At 41.1% G+C, this 18,601-nt stretch overlaps 4 protein-coding genes across 5 annotated transcripts; 1 reads left to right on the top strand and 3 right to left on the bottom strand.

The window, feature by feature from the left end:
• Positions 1 to 1,166: 1,166 nt before the first annotated feature.
• On the bottom strand, positions 1,167 to 13,617 carry LOC6651524 (vacuolar protein sorting-associated protein 13B). Of its 2 annotated transcripts, XM_023180572.2 has the most exons (12): positions 12,177 to 13,607; positions 10,724 to 12,107; positions 9,841 to 10,667; positions 9,550 to 9,760; positions 6,849 to 9,484; positions 6,557 to 6,787; positions 5,463 to 6,493; positions 5,033 to 5,392; positions 4,210 to 4,974; positions 3,654 to 4,138; positions 1,662 to 3,595; positions 1,167 to 1,605 (listed from the first exon to the last, which is right to left on the bottom strand). In XM_023180572.2, the coding sequence occupies exons 1-12, from the start codon at positions 13,467 to 13,469 to the stop codon at positions 1,390 to 1,392; spliced, it is 11,373 nt and encodes a 3,790-aa protein (XP_023036340.1). In that variant the 5' UTR covers positions 13,470 to 13,607; the 3' UTR covers positions 1,167 to 1,389. The 2 variants fall into 2 exon arrangements, with proteins under 2 accessions (XP_023036340.1, XP_023036341.1); XM_023180573.2 differs by lacking the exons at positions 1,167 to 1,605; positions 1,662 to 3,595; positions 3,654 to 4,138; ... (5 more) ...; positions 9,550 to 9,760; positions 9,841 to 10,667 and having other exon boundaries at positions 11,673 to 11,758; positions 11,817 to 12,107; positions 12,177 to 13,617.
• A 614-nt stretch (positions 13,618 to 14,231) lies between these two features.
• On the top strand, positions 14,232 to 15,495 carry LOC6650634 (translation initiation factor eIF-2B subunit alpha). Its single transcript, XM_002073316.4, has 5 exons — positions 14,232 to 14,330; positions 14,387 to 14,488; positions 14,547 to 14,913; positions 14,973 to 15,243; positions 15,308 to 15,495. The coding sequence occupies exons 1-5, from the start codon at positions 14,297 to 14,299 to the stop codon at positions 15,452 to 15,454; spliced, it is 921 nt and encodes a 306-aa protein (XP_002073352.1). The 5' UTR covers positions 14,232 to 14,296; the 3' UTR covers positions 15,455 to 15,495.
• Positions 15,496 to 15,619: 124 nt separating this feature from the next.
• LOC6650635 lies at positions 15,620 to 16,122 on the bottom strand. Its single transcript, XM_002073317.4, has 2 exons — positions 15,976 to 16,122; positions 15,620 to 15,906 (listed from the first exon to the last, which is right to left on the bottom strand). Exons 1-2 carry the CDS (start codon positions 16,120 to 16,122, stop codon positions 15,688 to 15,690), a joined length of 366 nt encoding a protein of 121 aa, XP_002073353.1. The 3' UTR covers positions 15,620 to 15,687.
• Positions 16,123 to 16,137: 15 nt separating this feature from the next.
• Positions 16,138 to 18,532, bottom strand: LOC6650636. Its single transcript, XM_002073318.4, has 3 exons — positions 18,516 to 18,532; positions 16,470 to 16,734; positions 16,138 to 16,406 (listed from the first exon to the last, which is right to left on the bottom strand). Exons 2-3 carry the CDS (start codon positions 16,723 to 16,725, stop codon positions 16,138 to 16,140), a joined length of 525 nt encoding a protein of 174 aa, XP_002073354.3. The 5' UTR covers positions 16,726 to 16,734; positions 18,516 to 18,532.
• Positions 18,533 to 18,601: the final 69 nt, after the last annotated feature.

Below are 18,601 nucleotides of genomic sequence, written 5' to 3' on the forward strand. Positions count from 1 at the left end.
CCTATTCGCTTTGCTCTGTACGTAATGGAATTTGATTTTCTTTTAAATTGAATGCACACCCAATTTAAGGTAATTTAATTTCAAATCTGATATTATAGCATTTATATATAAATTTTCAAAGTACCCCCTCCAAAGCCTTTAATTTATGTTGCTATATGCTCACATTCATTAAAAATTCGTATATGCTCTATCATTTACTTCTTGAGGCAGCTCAACAAATGCCATTTGTTAAGAAGACTTTTAGGGAAAACATAGAAAACAGGAAAAACAGTCTGTTTCTGGTCACGAAGAATTCGTTGCCTACATTTAAGCGCTGTACAAATACGTACACATTTACATCTACATTTGTATGCGCGTATACTCTTGTGTGTGCGTATTGTGACAAAAGCGGAAACGAAAGACAAAAAAAGGTAAAACTTTAGGGCTAGCAACGCAACAGTCGAGTCGTAAAATGCACATCTTTTATAAACATTAAACAATAGACAATAGGCTATATTAGCCACGAAAGTCATACATGTTGTGTGTGTATTTGTGTGTGTGTGTGTGTCTTTGTGGGTTGTGGTCTCCCGAGACATGTCAAAGACATTAAGAGAAGGCCAACGTTGAGATTTAATGAGCATCATATACACATATGTATAGCTGAATATGGCGGGTGCGGCTGCGATGGGCGTATATGGGTTTTGGGGACAGCACACCAAAAACCATAATTGAATCTTTTGGTTTTGCACTGGATATTGCATGGAAACGAAACAAATTATATTCAAACGCAGGGTTAAAAATTTGAGAAACAATTTACTGCTGCGGCTGCTAGTTAATTTCACGAGTTTTGTCCTGGTTACGTGGTTGCGGTCTCGCCACCCCATCTACTGCACTTCACCTCTTTGTCCAATCCGTTTCCAGGAACGAGGGCTCGGTACTGCTTGCAGTTGGCTATCTGCTTGCTGCCTGGCGCATAGTTTTAAGTTTTATTGTTGGCTTGCGGCTGGTCTTAACTAAAATCAATTTCATTAAATTGAATTTCTGCGGCATTGGCATGCATGTGCCATGTCCGTGTCCAGGTACCTATTTATACCTGTGTATCTCCGTCCTTGTGCTGTCTTCGCTTTTGCCATGGCTTGAAAGTAAATGCCAAGAGGGCAGCCCAATTGGATTTTGGGTTTCGTATCTTTATCTTTTAAGTTCCTTTTTTTATTTTCTGTCTTTTCTTTATTGCAAAATGGGTAACAAAAATTGGCTTCCGTCTTTTGTTATTTTTGGTTTTTGGCTTAAATATGTGTATATACAAGATTTACAAAACAAAAAAAAAAAGAAATACTTGTGATTAACAATAAGGACACGGAGACACCGCTGGAATGGATATGTTATTATCTAGCACCTACTCCAGATATGTCAAGACTGCATACGGCTTATAAGTTTCAGATAATGGATCAGATGTTCTCCAATATTTGGCTTGATATAGAAGATGCACTGCGTCTGTCGTTGAATGCGCTCATCGGGAACATCATTCTGCAATTGAAGAAGATCGCTGAGTGAATCGTGGGTCATGCTATAAACGGTTGATGAATTAAGGAACTTCATAATGCGCTCATTGGTGTAGTTGAGTTGCTGAAAAAAGAAACATGATGAATTCATTATAAATTAGATTGTATACAGTAACTTACCCCCTCCAAATCATCAGTCGGCTCTGGTTTAAGACTCAGATATAATTTGGTAGGATCTTCTCGGTCTGCCACCAATTCCACTTTAAGCACCGACGAGGCAAAAGCTAAGTCATCGTTGTTTTGTTCCATAATGGCCAAAATTGACGACGTAAGGAAGATAAGAGCCGGACGCAGATGTCCATTGACCAAAAGTGTGATCTCATAGAAAAACAATATCTGATCGTGACTAAGTTCTTCGGGTAGATAACGCCAAACGCGATAGGATCCGGCATGCAATGCCACATTCCTGGTAACGCTGGGCTCAACCTGCTGTGGCATTGCATTGAAGCCGACCGTATGGAGGACACCCTGACCAGTCAGAGCAAGCATTTCGGCTGCGCCACTAATGGGCTTGGTAAATGCTCCAACAATGCCTTTGGTAAGACCCGCAATGACTCCAACAGAGCTGCGAGCTTCTAATGTGTGATGCGCCAATCCTCCGACAGCACCAAGAAGACTAATACCAAGTCCTGTCAAGCCTTGCGTAAGGCCATCAGCAAATCCCTGGGGGCGTGCTCGTCGTCTTGCCTCTGTTAATTCAATATGCTCGGCATCCAGAGTGAGACGATCAAGATTTCTAGCAACAGATCCAGCTAATTTGGTCACTGAATTGACAGTGCCAGCCGTTACATTGCGAAGCAGAGAGGCAGAACCTTGAGTTACGCCCACCAAGAAACCCCACGGGCCCCGAAATAGCCCTTGAACGGGCATGGAAATGAAATCACGTAATCCCGTGCTAAAAGAACGTGCCAGGCCACTGGGACTTCCAAGAATTTCTAGGGAGCCAACCACCCAGCCAGCGCCAAAGATAGCTCCACTTAAATAATGAAGGCCCAACGATTGTCCAAAACGTAAGGGCACTGTTAGAATCTGTTGGCGCTCATAGCGGGAGAAAGAGAGCGGCGAATGATCCAAGGCAATGTAAAGTCTTGACGAAGTATGGACGGATAGAAGTAAGCTCAACGGCTCCACAGTGAAGCTGTTTAGAAGCAGTGGTTCGGCTATACATAAGCCCTGTCCAATCACCTCCTCGGGTAGTAGAGTCTGCCCCTTAGCTAGCACAATGCGTTCCTCCTGTACGCAAGGAGTATACACACAATTGGAGGGTTCACATTCGACCAGGGTTTCCAGCAGTTGATTCAGATAAGCATCTTCTATATAGACGCGAAACGGTTGAAACTTGCAACGTACCGCCTGAAGTTGAAATTCGTCTTCATAGAAGACAAACGAAAGCCAAGATACGGCTTCACTCTGGTCCTGTTGTTGCTGGTAAACAGAATCTAAGTAAAACACTTGTGGCAATCCAGAGAAGCGTCTGTACAATTGGTCAGCACAAAGCAATACAGGGAAATCGTATTTTCCACTAGAAAATAACTGATTATCCACTTGCAAATTAGGCAATTGTAATCTTAGAATTCGCTGATCATCGTCATCATCAAAGGCCAACATGGTATCATCAGCATAGACATTGCATACTTCCGTCTTTAGGTAATCTTTATCACGCGAGTCTGTCTGCAGGCTAAACACAAAACGCTTGACAAACACTCGAATCTTCATCTGGCGTTTTGTCTCGCACTCTTGGCTAAAATGAGCACATATTACATCGGATGCTTCCGACTCGACAACTGGCGGATCGACGGTTGAATCTCGATTCGATTCCAGTAGATCGTTCACATCATTAAGTTTCTCTGGCATCTTCAGACGTGAACGTAGATCTTTTACCGAGAACTCCAATTGCTGGGCAATGTAGTAAATGTTGACGCGTATTACGCGATGTTTATCACAGACAACTACCTTTACATCACCATGATTTGGTACATGTAGCAACTTTGTCCAGGACTTATCTGTCCTAATTGGTTTGGACCAGCCAATCTTTTTCTTATCACACGACGGAGCTAAAAAGAAGGAGGCAGCTAAGATAAGTCTCTCAAAAATGGGAGTACAAAGACTTACAATAAAACACAGCCAATGATAGATTACACATGGTGAACTCCACATCCGGAAAGTTGGCATACATCTGCGGCGGGGTATAATAGCATTTACTATGCGGCGCCACCAATTGATTCCATTCAAAATGCTTGCCCACATTCTCGGAAGTTGTACAGGTGACATTGCTGTTTCCAGAGGCACTAGTCTGGGCCACAATGAACTTTATATTGGTATTATTTGTAAGTATTATGGCTGGCGCTGTGTCCTGATATACATTTAAATAGTACACATTGTCCTTTTCAATCAATGTGATCATCAGTGGAATTGATTCGGAACCTGACTGCAAACTGAAGCAACGACGGGTAATAGGCATCGCCAATGAAATTGGTATGGATACATCCCAACAACCGCTCACAGAGAAGCACACGAAATAGACAAATGCCGTTTCGCTGGTATGTTTCACTTTTCGGGCATTCAAATCGTAAAATATGTCCATGTTATTGCCAATACTAAAAATAAATTTTGAAAAAAAAAGTTAGATAATAATTTGCCTTTTTTTTGCTTTTTTACGACTCCTTACCAATTCTGGGTTTTGTCCACAGAAATCAGATTTCGATTTCGCAAAGCCGAATCTAGAGAGTTAATCTCTTCCCTGGAAGAATTTTCTTTGTGGTCCATTGCCAGGGGTAGAGCGTGCAGTTTTATGTCTGTAAAATTGGTGCACACAAATTTCGAACGCAACTTGAAGATTCGCTGACCATTCTCCAGCTTGTACTCAAGCAGCATACGGAAAATCTCCTCGTTGCGCACAATAACAATATCTACGTAAGCATTAGGACGCAGAACCACATAACGTCCCGAATTGCTGTTGCTAGTACCGACTGATTGGACCAGCTCTTCCAGACAAATGGCTGTCGACTGAGTCCAACTTGTGCTGTATGGTACATCGATGGTAAAGAGATCGCTTAATGTGGGCACCATTTCCAGGCAATTGGCCCTGAGATGATGACGTGCCCTTTTCTTTGGCACATAAATACTTATATCCAGACCAGTGGCATTGATAAAGGTTCCCCAAGGGCGTATATCCAAACCCAAAGTGCAAGAGAATTCCCTTGTGGCTTGTGTAAAATATTGAACATCGAATTCATTAAGAAATTCCATATGGCGATTTATGCGTATCTCTTCATGATCATTTAATGGCCACTTTGGCTTCAATGGCTTGCCTAACTTTTGAATAGCTTCCTCAATTGTCCAATGAGCAGGATCAAAGTAGAAGAATTTATGCCAGTCCATGTTCTTTAGCATAAATGTATATTCAGCTTGGGAAGTGGAACTTAATGGAGCTCTGAAATAATATAATAATTAATTGAGAAACCAATATAGTAGACGATTATGAGACTTACGAAAATTGAAAGTTCACACGATGCTCAGTGGTATGAGTGGTGGCTGTGCTTAGAGCTTGTCGTGCACCTTGACCATTCAGTTCGAACTCTTCTTCGGTGCTGTATTCAACAGCCTTCAACTGGCAGCTTAGCATATTGCAAATCTCAAAGATCGGCCAAATTGTGATATAAATTCTCTGTGGTTGAAAATCATCCGTCATCGAATCGAGAGCGATATCTTCTCTTAGAACCCGCACCCACACGCTGATGAATTGCTGTGTGGATTGTGTGGGTACTTTCACCAGCCAGGGTAGATTATTGTTAGGCTTTAGTGGAATATCGCCAGTACGTCCCTTTCCACGGCCTGGGCCCAAACGTATTCTGAAAAAGGAGAAGCAGAAGGTGTATTAATCAAGTGTAAGAGACAAAATAGGCATTAATAAGTACTCACCTCATGTTGACATCCGCAGAGCGAACCACCGCCTGGTAGAAAGATGCACGCCCTTTAGCTTCAAGTAAATGCTCCAAGGGACTGTTGTCATTGTATTGTTTGCCCTCTTGCCTAAACTCGGTTAGAAGTTCATATGGCAACATGCTAAGTAGCTCAATCTGACCCTTAACCAATATATACACCTGAGTCGCTGACAATTTTCCCACTTTAATGGTAATACAACGCTCACCCACACGCAAATGTTGTACATTGTGGTCATCATCGAGCTTTAGTGGTATATGCACTGAGTCACTTGTCTCCATCTGCTCTGTCAAGGGATTCCTTATAAAGAACGTCAATTCCTGATTAAGGTAGTCGCTACGGAAATGATACAGTTGCAGTTCTTGCGGTGCAACCGTAATGCGTTCGCTTGTTCCCGTCTGGCCAAATGTGAAATAGGCCTGCATCCTATTGACTATCACACACTTGGGCATTAATGTATGTAATTTATCACGCTGCTGTAACAACTCCTCCCAATGCTGTTTTGAGCTGAGTAGTGTATGAATTACACATGGGCCGCAATTAATTCGGAGTTTATCAATCAAAAAGTTGGCCTGAACCATGCGTTCCCGATTGTTGAATCTTGCATAGCTCTGGAACTTCATCGGTTCCACAATATCTATCATATTGAGAAATCCGTAGTCCAGACACTTTATTCGACTGCGGAAGTTTGTCTCCATGGTAAATTCATTGCGGCTCAAGATGGTGGAATGGAATTGCAAATCTTCAAAATGCACTGTGAGAAAAGTCTGCCCAATCTCAGTCGTCCGCTTAAGATTATAATTCTGGAGAAGCGGTGGCAACTCATTGTGTGCATCGGGTTGATTAAGGAAATTAACCTGAATATCCTGACAACAAAGGAGCAATTGCAGCTTGGGCACCGCTTCCTCACGAAAAGTGGTGTCAATACGCAAACAACCAACAAGAACTCTTGGATGCAAAATGAAGTCGTTACCATTATCGCTCCCAAAGTCCATGCGACTGCTATCAATCTAGATGTGGAATATGATTTAAGTTTCAGAAATGAAATTAGTATTTTTACTATTTTTAGTTACCGAAAATGGGATGTCTTCATCTTCATCTCCTTCGAAGCACGTGCCATCTACAGAAATCAGGGATTGCATTATGACTACTCGCCAAATATTGGCACAGATTTGATGCTCCGGCGGCGGATCTAACTGCTTTGTGGTTGTTTCCGATAACTCAAAGTCACAGTAGTGCAGAAAAGTCTCGTGCGTTTCACTGAAATACTCCATGCGGCAGCTGATGTGAACAGGATTGCTGACCTGTATGGAGAGACTCTTGTTATACAGTAATAATTCAATAAGAAAGATTAGACAAACTCACTGGCATGGGCACTGGATAGATATGTATTTTGGTCATTTGCCTTGGTTGAGGATAACGCCAACATATGATGCCATAATTCTTCTTTATAATCTGAACTTGGTATGGCATTGGCAGAACAGACTCGCTATTTAGATGGACAAACTGAAAAGCTCCAGCACGAAGATCATCCTGATAAAATTCAGCATTGTTTTTTCGATGATTTCGGGAACGATGCACTGAATCCTGGGATGGTGTGAAACGCAATAAGGTTTCGGGTGCCAACTCTATTGGTTCCCCGAGTACTGGACGGTGTCGAAGAAATTGCTGCCATTCCGTATTGATAAACTCCATGATATGCTGAAGTCCGCCTTGGACCTTTCGCAACTGTAGAATGTTTAGAATGCTGGCATCAATGTGCAGTAAGTTAAGCTTAAGTGTGGCGGTGATAAGAAGTTGATCGCACCATGGTTCGCTTAGCAGATCAGCAGACAAACGCATTAACAAGGGATGCAACATGATCTTGTCACCCGATTTGATATAAAACGCTCCCAGAGTAGATCGAATGCTAGCTTTTTGTGGACGAGCGTTAAACTTGATGCGTGAACTAAAGTCCAGGCAAACAACGCTGCATTTGTAACTAAGATCTTCGTCGTAAAACTTTACCGTGATCCCATCAAACGATAAATGCAGGCGATCGGCATTATAGCACTGCAATTTTAGTTGACTCAGCTTCGATGGTTGGGATACAACAGGACGCTCGCTGCGCACCGCGAAACAGGGACTCTCGTGAAGAACAGTATAGATTTTAATGACATCGCAGGCCAGTTGCTTAATTTTGCTCTCGCAAAAACGGAATATTATTGGTTTACCCAGCTCAACATCTATTTCCTTCTGATGGGATCGGTCTATGTGAGTTTTTATTGTTAATAGAGGTGGTGGAATTTTCGAGCTGTTTAGCATGCCGGGTAGAGTCTCGAAAATGGCATCACTGAACTGATCTTTTACCGTGTCGCTCACATTTTCGACGCCAGCATTGCCTACACTAATATTAAAGTCAAATATGGATGCCTGAGTGATGGCTGATCTTAAATTTTGTGTAGACATGAAGCTTGGCTGTGATACAGTCAATAGAAGAAGCGGATTCATTACTGGCTTTTCAATATCGTCTATTTCCAAGACATCGTAGATCTTTAGTACAAAACTACCAGCGACGAATGACACACTTTTGGGATAGGTGAAGCTATAACTATGATTGTGACGATCGAATTTGGGATCTATTTCAATTAGCTTCTGATGTGATGATGCAATGGGGGCCTTTCCGGGAGCCATTTGAATACCAGAATCACTAAAGCATGACCCCAGTACAGTTTCTTTGCTGCCATTTCGTTTACTATTTTTCGGTAATCTTGGCAGTTCCTGGTTAACCTGGTGGTTCTTGGTTCCTGGCTGGTATTGTAATAAACTGAAGTCTGACAGTCGTACCGAAAATGAGTTAGCTTCACTGTCTTTCCTTCTGATTGCATTTGCTCCCGGACTCCTGGCCAAAGAGCTTTCCCTAATGCAAACCTGTTCAAAAATACTCTGTAGCCGCTGGATACGCACAATAATGCAGGACATAAGGTTGATCTGGTGAGTGGTAAGCGTGGCTACAAAGTCTGTAACACAATTGTATTCGATATTTTGGCCGCAGACCAAAAAACGATCGTAGCTAACAGCAGGAGCATAGATCATAATGAAATCGAAATCCTTGAATATGCTCGTATGTTGTAACTCTTTGGATTGCTGCTGATTATTCCACTCAAAGGCTGGATTACTATGCTCACTAGCACGCTTTTCCTCCTGATAATATTTTTGTGTCTGCAGCCAATTGCCACTCGACAGAGAAATGTTTTTCACACTTAGCTCATATTGACGATCCTCGACCAAAGCTCCTGGGGTGTTCAACATATTCAACTCGGCAGCCTTATGGTATATATCCTGACGTATAAGTTGACGTACTAGCGGATTTTCCAGAGGACTGGGCGTTAGTTTCACGCTCTCAACACGCAATATGAGAACACTGCAACACTTTTTGCCAGTCTCCATTGGTATATAGACATAGATGCCTTTGCAATTCAAATGCACCATTGGCAAATCCTGAACTGTTGTGATGCTGTTTTCCAGAACTTGGTGTGTGTCTACAGACTGATCATTATTAGTACTTCTTATGATCTCGAACACCTCGCATAGCGGAATGATAAACTCAGTTATCTGATCCAAATCTAACACCATTTCAATAGGTTGAACATCGATAAGAACCTCGGATATGGTGTGTTCTTTGTTACAGTGATTCCTTGCACCAATCTTGGAGTATAGATCTTGCAGGCTAACCATTGTGATCACCGTACTAATCAATGGTAAATTGCTGTTATCACCCAACATTTTAATATGAAAGCCATCTTTCTTTTCCCAATCGTCCTCGTAGTAGTCTAGCCCCAAATTCTCCACTTTCGAAGTGATTTTGGTGAAATCCGTATGCTTATCAACATTAAGCAGAAGATCCTCAAAAATTATGACAATCTTTCGTTTTTTGTGTACAGCAATGGATTCCATTTCCAAGCTTATTCGTGGAATTGTCCACTGGCAAAATAAGATTAGCGTCATTTGGTTTTTGGCAACTGCAAAATAAATCAGACTAAGGGTAAAAAAAAATTCGTTTTATAAGATTCAATTTGAAACTTGCCATTTTGCTTTGCTGGTGGCTCGTAGTTGGGATCTAAGGTCAGAAATTCCTTAATAACGGGATAATTTTGAGCGCTACCCGTGTAGACTTCCAGCTTTGGTTTACGTGGCATAGTTGCTTCATTATCAGCTACTGGATTGATATCCTCATGAACACGCAAAGTTCTATAGATCTCATTAAAAATCTGATAATGCTCGTGCAGGAGTTTAATCTGTGACAAAAAGTATAGATTAGTATTGGAATAAATAATTATATGGTAATAAATAATTATTACCTCTTAGTGATACTTACTTTTTGGGCATATATATTAATGGCAGACATATCGACATGAACATTGATAGAACACGACCCACGATTTTTTAAATCATTTTCCTGCCCGTCTGCTTTTTTATGCCAATCCACCTTCTTTTTAACTTCTTTGTCCAAAGGTGTCTTGTCGAAATTATCTGAGTCTACACTAAATTCATCAGTGTTTGAAGGTGTCTGCTCCTGAGTCAATGATTGTTCTGAGTCAACAGATTTCAGATCATCCAGCTTATGGGATAGTGCCACTGTGATGGTAGTTTTTATTGGTGCTACAACAACTTCAGTAACATCTCCTTGACGGTAGCACACATTTAAATCGTTTAGCTCAATCACCCAGTTGGTGTTCTCTCTGGCAGACATTTGAATCGTTGTCATAATGTTGCCACGCGAAATAACTTCACAATTACTGGATTTGATCTTGACACGTGGTAAACGTATCGAAGTGTATTCAACTGCCCCACCGGTGGCTGAAGACTTGCGCAACATTACCTCACATACATCTATTTTAGCCTGGGCAATCTCGACAAGTATCACCATCGATCTAAGTTGATTAATCAACTGAGCCACATTAAAACCACTCGTGGTAGATGCACATTCTTCATTCAATTGGCTAATCACTGGTTCCGCTTGTGTATGCTTCTCATCTCGTTCGGAACTAAGGTGAACTGTTTCCTCTGGGACGGAAATCTTGCGACTCAGATTCCGACTTGTACGCCTTTGCTGGTAGTCGCTTAATGGCAAGGCACTCGGCGATGCCATGGAAAATGTGGATATTCCAGATTGGCTGAGGGTTTCCTGCTCCGGCTCTAAATCTGAAGAATGCAATAAGATTATTTAAGAAAGAATTGTGAAAATATTAATATCCTACCATTTTCTATTGAATTGTTTTGCTCACTGTGCTCGAGAAAATTCAGGAATTGTAGCAGATACATGTCCATCGTGACACGAATGGGTTCCATCCATATACAGACAACAGTGACTGGCGTATTGGGGTCAGACTTGTGTTCCAACAGTGGATATTGCAATTGCATTTCCAAAAACTTGTTTTGTAAGCCCTTGTTTGTGGATATAACCACATTACGGATATTCATCATGGTGTGATAGGCATCTGTGTTAAGACTACGCAACGATATCAACAATGCCAAATGGGAGTGATATTTTCGATAGTTTAGACGAAACTTCGTGGCTAATGTTTGCAATTTGATCACATCGGAGGATGCACTAGCCTGGGCCACTAGATGGGCCAATCCACAAAGATTAGCTGAGTTGTAATCGAGCATTAGCGGTATCATACGTGATACCAGAATCAATTCGCGCTTGGAAAACTCTAAACTGACAATCTCAGCCTGTATCTCAGCAGTGTCCAAAGCAGCATCATTGGGACGCCAAAGGTGTGGTAAGAGGAGTCGGTTGAAAGAGATCTGCATGCGTGGGATGTTGAGTAACTTAGCCTTGCCCATTTCCGGCGTGGTGTTGAGTGCCATCAATTGAAGATTTTTCACATTGAATTTATAGCTACTATAGCAGCTATCGATAACTTCGCGTGGCTTGTCCTTTAATTGGGTGATAAGTTGCACTAGCCGTTTGGGATTGGCCGGTCCACAGAGTGTGCCCTCTGCCAAAGGAAGTTTTAGCTGCAAATATGGAAGCAACGACTGCTTAACCGTAGTAGACAAATAATGGTGTCCAGTTGCGGATGGGGACGAGCTCTCCATCTGCTGATGGTGATGCTGCTGCCGGGGATAAAACTGAATAATCATGTTGCGCAGCTCAATTTTAAAGGTACACGTAGGCACGATTCCGATCAGGTATTCGAAGTCTGCAAAGGTCAATGTGGCATTCGGGTCAGCTGATATACGATCGCGTTCCAACCTTTGCTCTTCTGGGCTAATTATTTTGGAGTCTGAGTGATATCCCGGATAATCGTAAGGACGCAATAAATCGCTAATTACATTTTTAACCTGTAGAAACGACTGCGAGAAATGGAATGTGATTCCAGAGGACAGCAGGCGGTATTGGACCCTTAAACCCATATCCTTCGATTGATGATCGCTGGCTTGCGTCTTGTTACATGCTATTGGGGCGCGGTACTCCACAACGTCGAAAGCCAGCACAGGACTACGGAAGAGCATATATTCATCGGTGTGGCGAGCAATATAGTCATCATAGTTATGGCTGCACCAGACACGGTCCGCCAACAGGTAATGCTGATCGAAAAGGCTCTTGTCGGTAAAGGAACGATCGCTGACGAACTACAAAACAATCCATATTACAAAAAGGGGTTTAAGAAACTCCGAACAGCCCAACCAACAATACTTTACCTCCTGTGTATTGATTAATTTGCGGTCAACTATATCTTCGCTACGATATGCCCCCAAGGGTTCCATAGAAATGCTTGATAGTCCCGCCTTCACGTTGGTCCAGTCGTTCTCTTTCAACTGAGAACGCTCGTAGTATATGCCGCCCAAACTAATCCTCAAGATGGGAGAGTAGCGTATCCTCTTCATACCACCCATCGCCTGGTCGGTAAAGTATTCAGAGTTTTTAAGCTGAAAGTTAAGCTGTTCTGCATAGATGCCCAAGTCAAAAACATGACCCAATATCTCATCAGCCGAGGGTGCTGGGGTCTGACTTTCAAAGCTGGGCAGCAGGTTCCATGCCCACCATAGCATGCTCTGACTCTCGCCCCTGGCATTTCGATCCTGCGGATCATTCGGATCATTGGCTGTTTCGTCAGGGTCATCCAAATTGAGCAAGTCGTCGTGCATCTCGTTGGGTTTTAATTCCAACAGCATTTTAATTAGCTTTATGACCATGGGAAATTGTAGTGACGACACATTGATATCCAAGGCCTTGGTAAAGACGCCAATTCTAGTCGTGCTGGAGGTACTTGCCGTGTGGGCATTATATTTTCGCAGAACACGACATTGAAGGGTGCAGCGATAGAGAACCGGTTCCTGGCACACCTCAATCTTGCCGGCTGTATTCCGCTTGTCCAAGCAAATGGTTAGATCGGAAATCTCCAATAATTTGCGAATAAACACAGACACTGGATGGACATCTACCATGGCTGACTGCCATTTGTCATTGGCCGAACTAAAAGTAAGGCATTGCACATTCATAGACACCACAATGTCATCTTCCACGTACTTTAAGATGATATTGTGACATTGCAGTGTAATGTTATTAATGATCTTATTGACAACGCTGGACCCACCGACGCCTGCACCAGTTGGACTTGTTGCGGGCTCGGGTGTTTCTGCGGATCGCCTAGCTTTCCGGAGCTGCTCCCGCTGGAAATTCTGGCGGCGTTCTCGGCTTGCATCATCCGGCAATTTGGCAACAAATTCAATGGTGTTTATCACAATTTTTACCGGCTCGGACATCAATTTTGTCCATGGCACTTGAATGCTCAGCTCGTGGATATGTCCGGACACTAGCTCTACCGGCAAATTCAACTCCTCCTCGAGCACATCTAGTCGCAAATCCAAGTTATGGAAAGTCACCTCGCCCTCCCACAGCGAAACCTGAGCATCTTCGTCACGAAAATTCTTTACATATTTCGCCACGTAATTAAGCAAGATCGGGGTGATATAGGATTCTAATTTAAACATGTTGTTGTGACTTCTTTGTGGCTCTTGCTCCTGGTCCTGTCAGGGTTGGGTTAAGTGCAGCTCCGCATTCACTTGGATGTCGCCGTGTCTAATTTAATGCACATGCTGATAATTTTGTTTCGTTTTTGTCAAGCCGGAAAAAAAACAACAAAAAACTATTGCCAACAAATTTGTTTGTTTACGTTTCGACAAACGGGCCAGTGTTGAATAACATACAAAAGTGATTTTGGTTTGATGTTTTAGCACCGTTTACACCAGTATTGCTATCTCATATGATCTGAATGCTGTGCTAATATCATATTTGGCGCCTTTGAGAGAGTTTTCGTGACAGTGTGGTGAGAGAGAGAGAGAGACAGAAAGAAAGAGAAAGAAGGAAAGAAAGAGAAAGAGCGAGAGAAAGAGAGAGAGAGAAACAAAGAGAAAGAGAAAAAAGAAAGAAAGCGAGAGAAAGAAAGAAAAAAGAAAGAGACAAAGCGATTCTTTCGATCTTCCGACGTTATTATAAAAGAAGCTGCTACATTGCGGCATTTGGTTGTCTGTGTCACTAGTGTCAGTCGCGTAATTTTGATTTAGTACCTGCTCGTACAGATAAGTACTATATTATATTCGGTATTATTATAACATAATTTTTTTTATTATTCTGTCTTTGAACATCGTTTAGCAGCGCTTCCAACCTTAAAGGTTTGTCCATAAGGAGAGAAATTTAAGTTGTTTTTTTTCCATTTCAGTTTTTCAGTGTGAGTACGCCCTTAGAATATTACCACGTGCTAGTCAACACTGGCAAACGTGTGCTGCGGCAGCAACAGTTTTCCCGATTTCTATTCGAAATGCCACAAATTACAAAAAAAAGCGACGAATTTGGTAAGCATGAATGACAAAAATTAAGTGCCAACTATTTAACCAACCAACCATTATAGATGTGTCCAGGTACTTTCTGCATCTGTTAGATGAAGATAAGGATTTATCGTCAGGAATAGCAGCCATCAAAACACTGCTATGGATACTAGAGAAGAAACAGTGTACGTACGAAGTCTTAAATTGACTGCCTTAGCTTCCTTTAAACGAATTCTTTTCCAGTTGGCACCATACACATTCTAGATACTACAATGCGGGAGGCGGTAGCGGCAATGCGTCAAACTGATCTATCCATTGCAGCCATTGTGTCAGCCGGTGAGCTCTTTTGTCGCTTTATAACTCTTAGTTTGGATGACAAGCACATGGAAGAATGTCGGCAAATAATGCTTAATCGTGGGAAAATCTTTCTTACAAAACTGCTCAACTCTCGCCAAGTGATTGCTCAGCAAGCGCAGAGATTTATAAGTGATGGCTGCCGTATATTAACTCATTCACGGTCTCGTGTGGTCCTCAAGGCTCTGATAGCAGCTTCAAAGAACAAGAAATCCTTCCATGTCTATGTAACGCAAGGCGGAACAGGAAACTCTGGGTGAGTAAATGAGTGAAAAGAGAGACAATAAATAGGAACCAATTCCCATATAATTGTAGAGAGGAAATGGTTGAAGATTTGCAATCAGCTGGCATTGATTGCACATTAATTTTGGATTCGGCCACAGGCTATGTCATGGAATCGGTGGACTTTGTCATGGTGGGTGCTGAGGCGGTGGTAGAGAGCGGAGGCATTATAAATCGCATTGGTAGTTATACCATGGGCTTGTGTGCACGGGAAATGAAGAAACCATTCTATGTGCTAGCGGAGAGTTTTAAATTTTCTAGATTATATCCATTAAATCAACGGGATTTGCCTAATGAGTACAAGGTGAGACATCTATATAAAATAATGCTATAATTTAAAGGAGTCACGAGTTACATTTTTATTTTAGTACTCGCGAAAACACTTAAATGATGTGGCTAAAGTGCATCCACTAGTCGATTATACACCGCCTGCCTACATAACACTTCTTTTTACTGATCTTGGCATATTGACTCCGTCGGCAGTCAGCGATGAATTGATCAAATTGTACATGTAACGCAATAAAATTCAATAAAAAGGTGAACAATCGCTTTTAAATTGATTTCATTATTGCATTACACCAAAATAAATGTATAAATTAAATAAATTGAGAGAATCCATTCAATTCATCCCAAGCACGCACACTTACACTCATGCATACACATATTGAAATTTGAAAAAATTTAAGCTTAAAATTTATGCATATTTATACGTAATTATCTATATCTATTTAGACATATGGATATTCAATTACTGTTGTGTTTCATCATCAATTTCCCAGTCAGAGCCCCAATGGTCGTAGATATCAAGACTATAATGAGATGTCTCGCTGCCATCATCAATGGTGAACTCGCTGTTATATTCCTCCAGATCATCGGTGTACATGTCGCTCTCGCTATCTTCCCCCTGTCCATCATTACCGATTTCTGCTTCGAACGCATAATCAGCTTCATCCAAATCACTGGCATTCTTTAAAAAAGAAAATTTAAATTGAATAACTTGTTGCCCCCAGAAAAAGCGAAATGGTGCTCCACTTACCACCTGGCCCGACTCTATATTAATTTCGATCTGCAGCCTTATGTCCATTACTAAAAATGCCGTTGTGACCAGTACTGGTATGGTCAAACGGCTCTTCCAAGCCAAATCCGTGAGAAATAAGAAGACATTGCCGAAAGTGGAATCCATTGTGGTTTTTGTTTCTTAGTGTGTTTCCTCCTCACTGTGCTCTTGCTGCTCTTCCAGAGCGTCGTGTTTAACAATGTTAACCAACTCCCCCACTGTCAGCGCCTGGTGCGGTAGTAAGTGCCGCTGGAGTCGCCCACTTTCGATGGGCGTATCGAGTTCCAGCTGCTCTTCGATTAGTGCCGAACCGTTGGAGGAGGCCAACAGTAGACGCATACAGTCCTGACGTTTCTCCTGCAGAGAATCCAACAGCTTGCTACCCTTTTGAACTTTGGCCAACTTACGCTCTGTTGCAGTGCAAAAAAAATTAAAAGGGGTTTAATTTTTGATTTTGAACATCTGTAGCTTACCTAGTAATTGCAAATAATTCGCAGAGTCTGGCAGCGGTTCGTGTGGGGGGCGAGCGACTGAACTTGTTTTACCAACTACGTCTACGTCTTGGTGCTCCTCCTCCTCCTCCTCCTCCACCGCCTCCTGCTGTTTGTTGTTGTCTTTATGAGATGCGAAATTATCCTCGAAGCTCTGAACCTCGTTAGTAATTTTTTGTTGTTGTAATTCAATGCTATTGTTTTTCACTTGCCAAGGATCGGCATTGCAAACTGACATGTTTTTTTTCTAAAAAAGTAACAATATAAACTGATGAAATCTACTACAAATTCACTGATACATTTTTTTGTTTTTTTTTTTTATTAAGTTACTTCTGAACAGAAGATTTGTTTGGCCTTCCCGTGTATAACAGGTTAACGCCACAGCGTATTCGTGATGATGATTTTCGTATTTTGGTTTTTTGTTTTAGTTATAAATGGATTAGTTATTTAGTTTAGTTTATTTATATGTGGATTAGATTGTTATTGTAATCGATTTGTAGTTGGCGATAGGCTCTTGCGCGAGTAATCGATATATATCGTTGTACTTTGTTAGTGTTGGGAAGTTCATTCGGGTGTTTGTGTATTTTGGACAATTTAAAATAATATGTGAGATATCTTCTGTAATGTTACAGGTATCGCATAAGTTGTTGTCAACGACTTTCATTTTGAATAGAGTGTTTTTGTCAAATGCGTGACCGCTTAGTATTCTGTTTAGTTGTTTTATCTCCAGTCGATGGAATTGGTATTTTCTTTGGAACCACGGTTGTTTTTTGTAACTTTATGTAGGTAGTTGTTCAATGTTCTATTGCTTTTTAAATAAATCAATGCGTCTGTGTGACGTTTTGTTTTATAATATTTCTGTCTGCACCCGTTTCTAAGTCTAAAAAGTCTGTCACAATGTTTGTCCCAATATTTTTTTGGTATGTAACTATTTTTTGGGTCTATTTTGTGTAGTTGAGGTCAGGTTGTCCAGTGAAGAAATGTGAAATTTTGAGAAGTCTTGAAGTATTTTCTTGTGATTTGTCCTTTTTTGATTCTCTACTTATTTATGTATGTTTTCGTACGTATGTTTCGTCTAGTTCTATAGTATAATTGGTAAATGGTTGCTGTTTGATATTTTTGCGTTTGTCACTGTCCACTGTGGGTTGATGTTGTAGTTGTTAATTAACGTGATGTCTAAGGTAGAAAAGTACGATGTGTTGTGTGAATATGTGGGGCTGCCATTGTTAAGACAATAAAAGTTGTTGTTTATTAGTAATTGTTCTAGGATGTTGCCTCTGTTATTTTGAATCGTGTTTCCCCATATTTGTGATTTGGCGTTAAGATCTCCTCCTATGATCGCTAAACCAATAGTCTGGTTTGCCCTCATTAGAATATCTTTGCATCCTTTCTCAAAAACATCACTTAAACTTTGCGCTGCATAAACGCTAAATACATTTACATATGTTGTGTTTCAGGTTCTTAGTGGACACTGAAATCACCTCTACTTCACTAATGCAATTTAATTGTGTAAATTTTATATATTTTTTTAGATATATGCTTACTCCGCCATATCCATCTGCTCTGGGGTTGCAAATAAAGTTGTAATTCGCTAAACTACAATAAGCATTATTTGTAACCCAGATTTCAGATATAATTGCTATATCAATGTCGTTGTTTATTAAAAATATTTCTAGTAGATGCTTATTATTGTTATGCGTTAGGCTCTGTATATTGTACTGTAGAATCTTCATATGTCTATTATAATAAGATGTTGAGTGTAAGGCACTAAGTAAGAATTAAGGTTTGAATTTAATTAAGTTGGTTTATTTGGTTTATATCTATTTTTGTGTTAGTTTGTGCGATTCTATTTCTTAGTGTCTCTAAAAATTTATAGTGGTCTGGATTTAGTTGAATGTTTGGATTAGTTATAAATGAGAAAATGTCTAAAGTCAGCTGTGATAAGCCTTCTTCTGCCATTTCAAGAGCAGAGGGGTAAGTCAGTAAGCTGATTAGATTGGGATGTAATGGGTGTTGCTCACAACGTACCGGGCTCGAATGTAATATTAATATTAAGTCCAATAAATAATTCTTTTGTTTTTGTTGTTGATGTAAACAACCGCAAAACCGATAAC

This window comes from Drosophila willistoni, chromosome 3R, assembly GCF_018902025.1.
Source record: "Drosophila willistoni isolate 14030-0811.24 chromosome 3R, UCI_dwil_1.1, whole genome shotgun sequence".
NCBI classification, from domain to species: domain Eukaryota; kingdom Metazoa; phylum Arthropoda; class Insecta; order Diptera; family Drosophilidae; genus Drosophila; species Drosophila willistoni.

Coding starts and splice junctions, on each gene's coding strand:
- LOC6651524 (XM_023180572.2), bottom strand. CDS start 13,469: ATGTTTAAATTAGAATCCTATATCACCCCGATCTTGCTTAATTACGTG. Junction 12,108..12,176: donor AATTAATCAATACACAGGAG/GTAAAGTATTGT, acceptor ATTGTTTTGTAG/TTCGTCAGCGATCGTTCCTT. Junction 10,668..10,723: donor AAACAATTCAATAGAAAATG/GTAGGATATTAA, acceptor TGCATTCTTCAG/ATTTAGAGCCGGAGCAGGAA.
- LOC6650634 (XM_002073316.4), top strand. CDS start 14,297: ATGCCACAAATTACAAAAAAAAGCGACGAATTTG. Junction 14,489..14,546: donor GATACTAGAGAAGAAACAGT/GTACGTACGAAG, acceptor ATTCTTTTCCAG/TTGGCACCATACACATTCTA. Junction 15,244..15,307: donor ATTTGCCTAATGAGTACAAG/GTGAGACATCTA, acceptor TTTTTATTTTAG/TACTCGCGAAAACACTTAAA.
- LOC6650635 (XM_002073317.4), bottom strand. CDS start 16,122: ATGGATTCCACTTTCGGCAATGTCTTCTTATTTCTCACGGATTTGGCT. Junction 15,907..15,975: donor ATATAGAGTCGGGCCAGGTG/GTAAGTGGAGCA, acceptor TCTTTTTTAAAG/AATGCCAGTGATTTGGATGA.
- LOC6650636 (XM_002073318.4), bottom strand. CDS start 16,725: ATGTCAGTTTGCAATGCCGATCCTTGGCAAGTGAAAAACAATAGCATT. Junction 16,407..16,469: donor GAATTATTTGCAATTACTAG/GTAAGCTACAGA, acceptor GCACTGCAACAG/AGCGTAAGTTGGCCAAAGTT.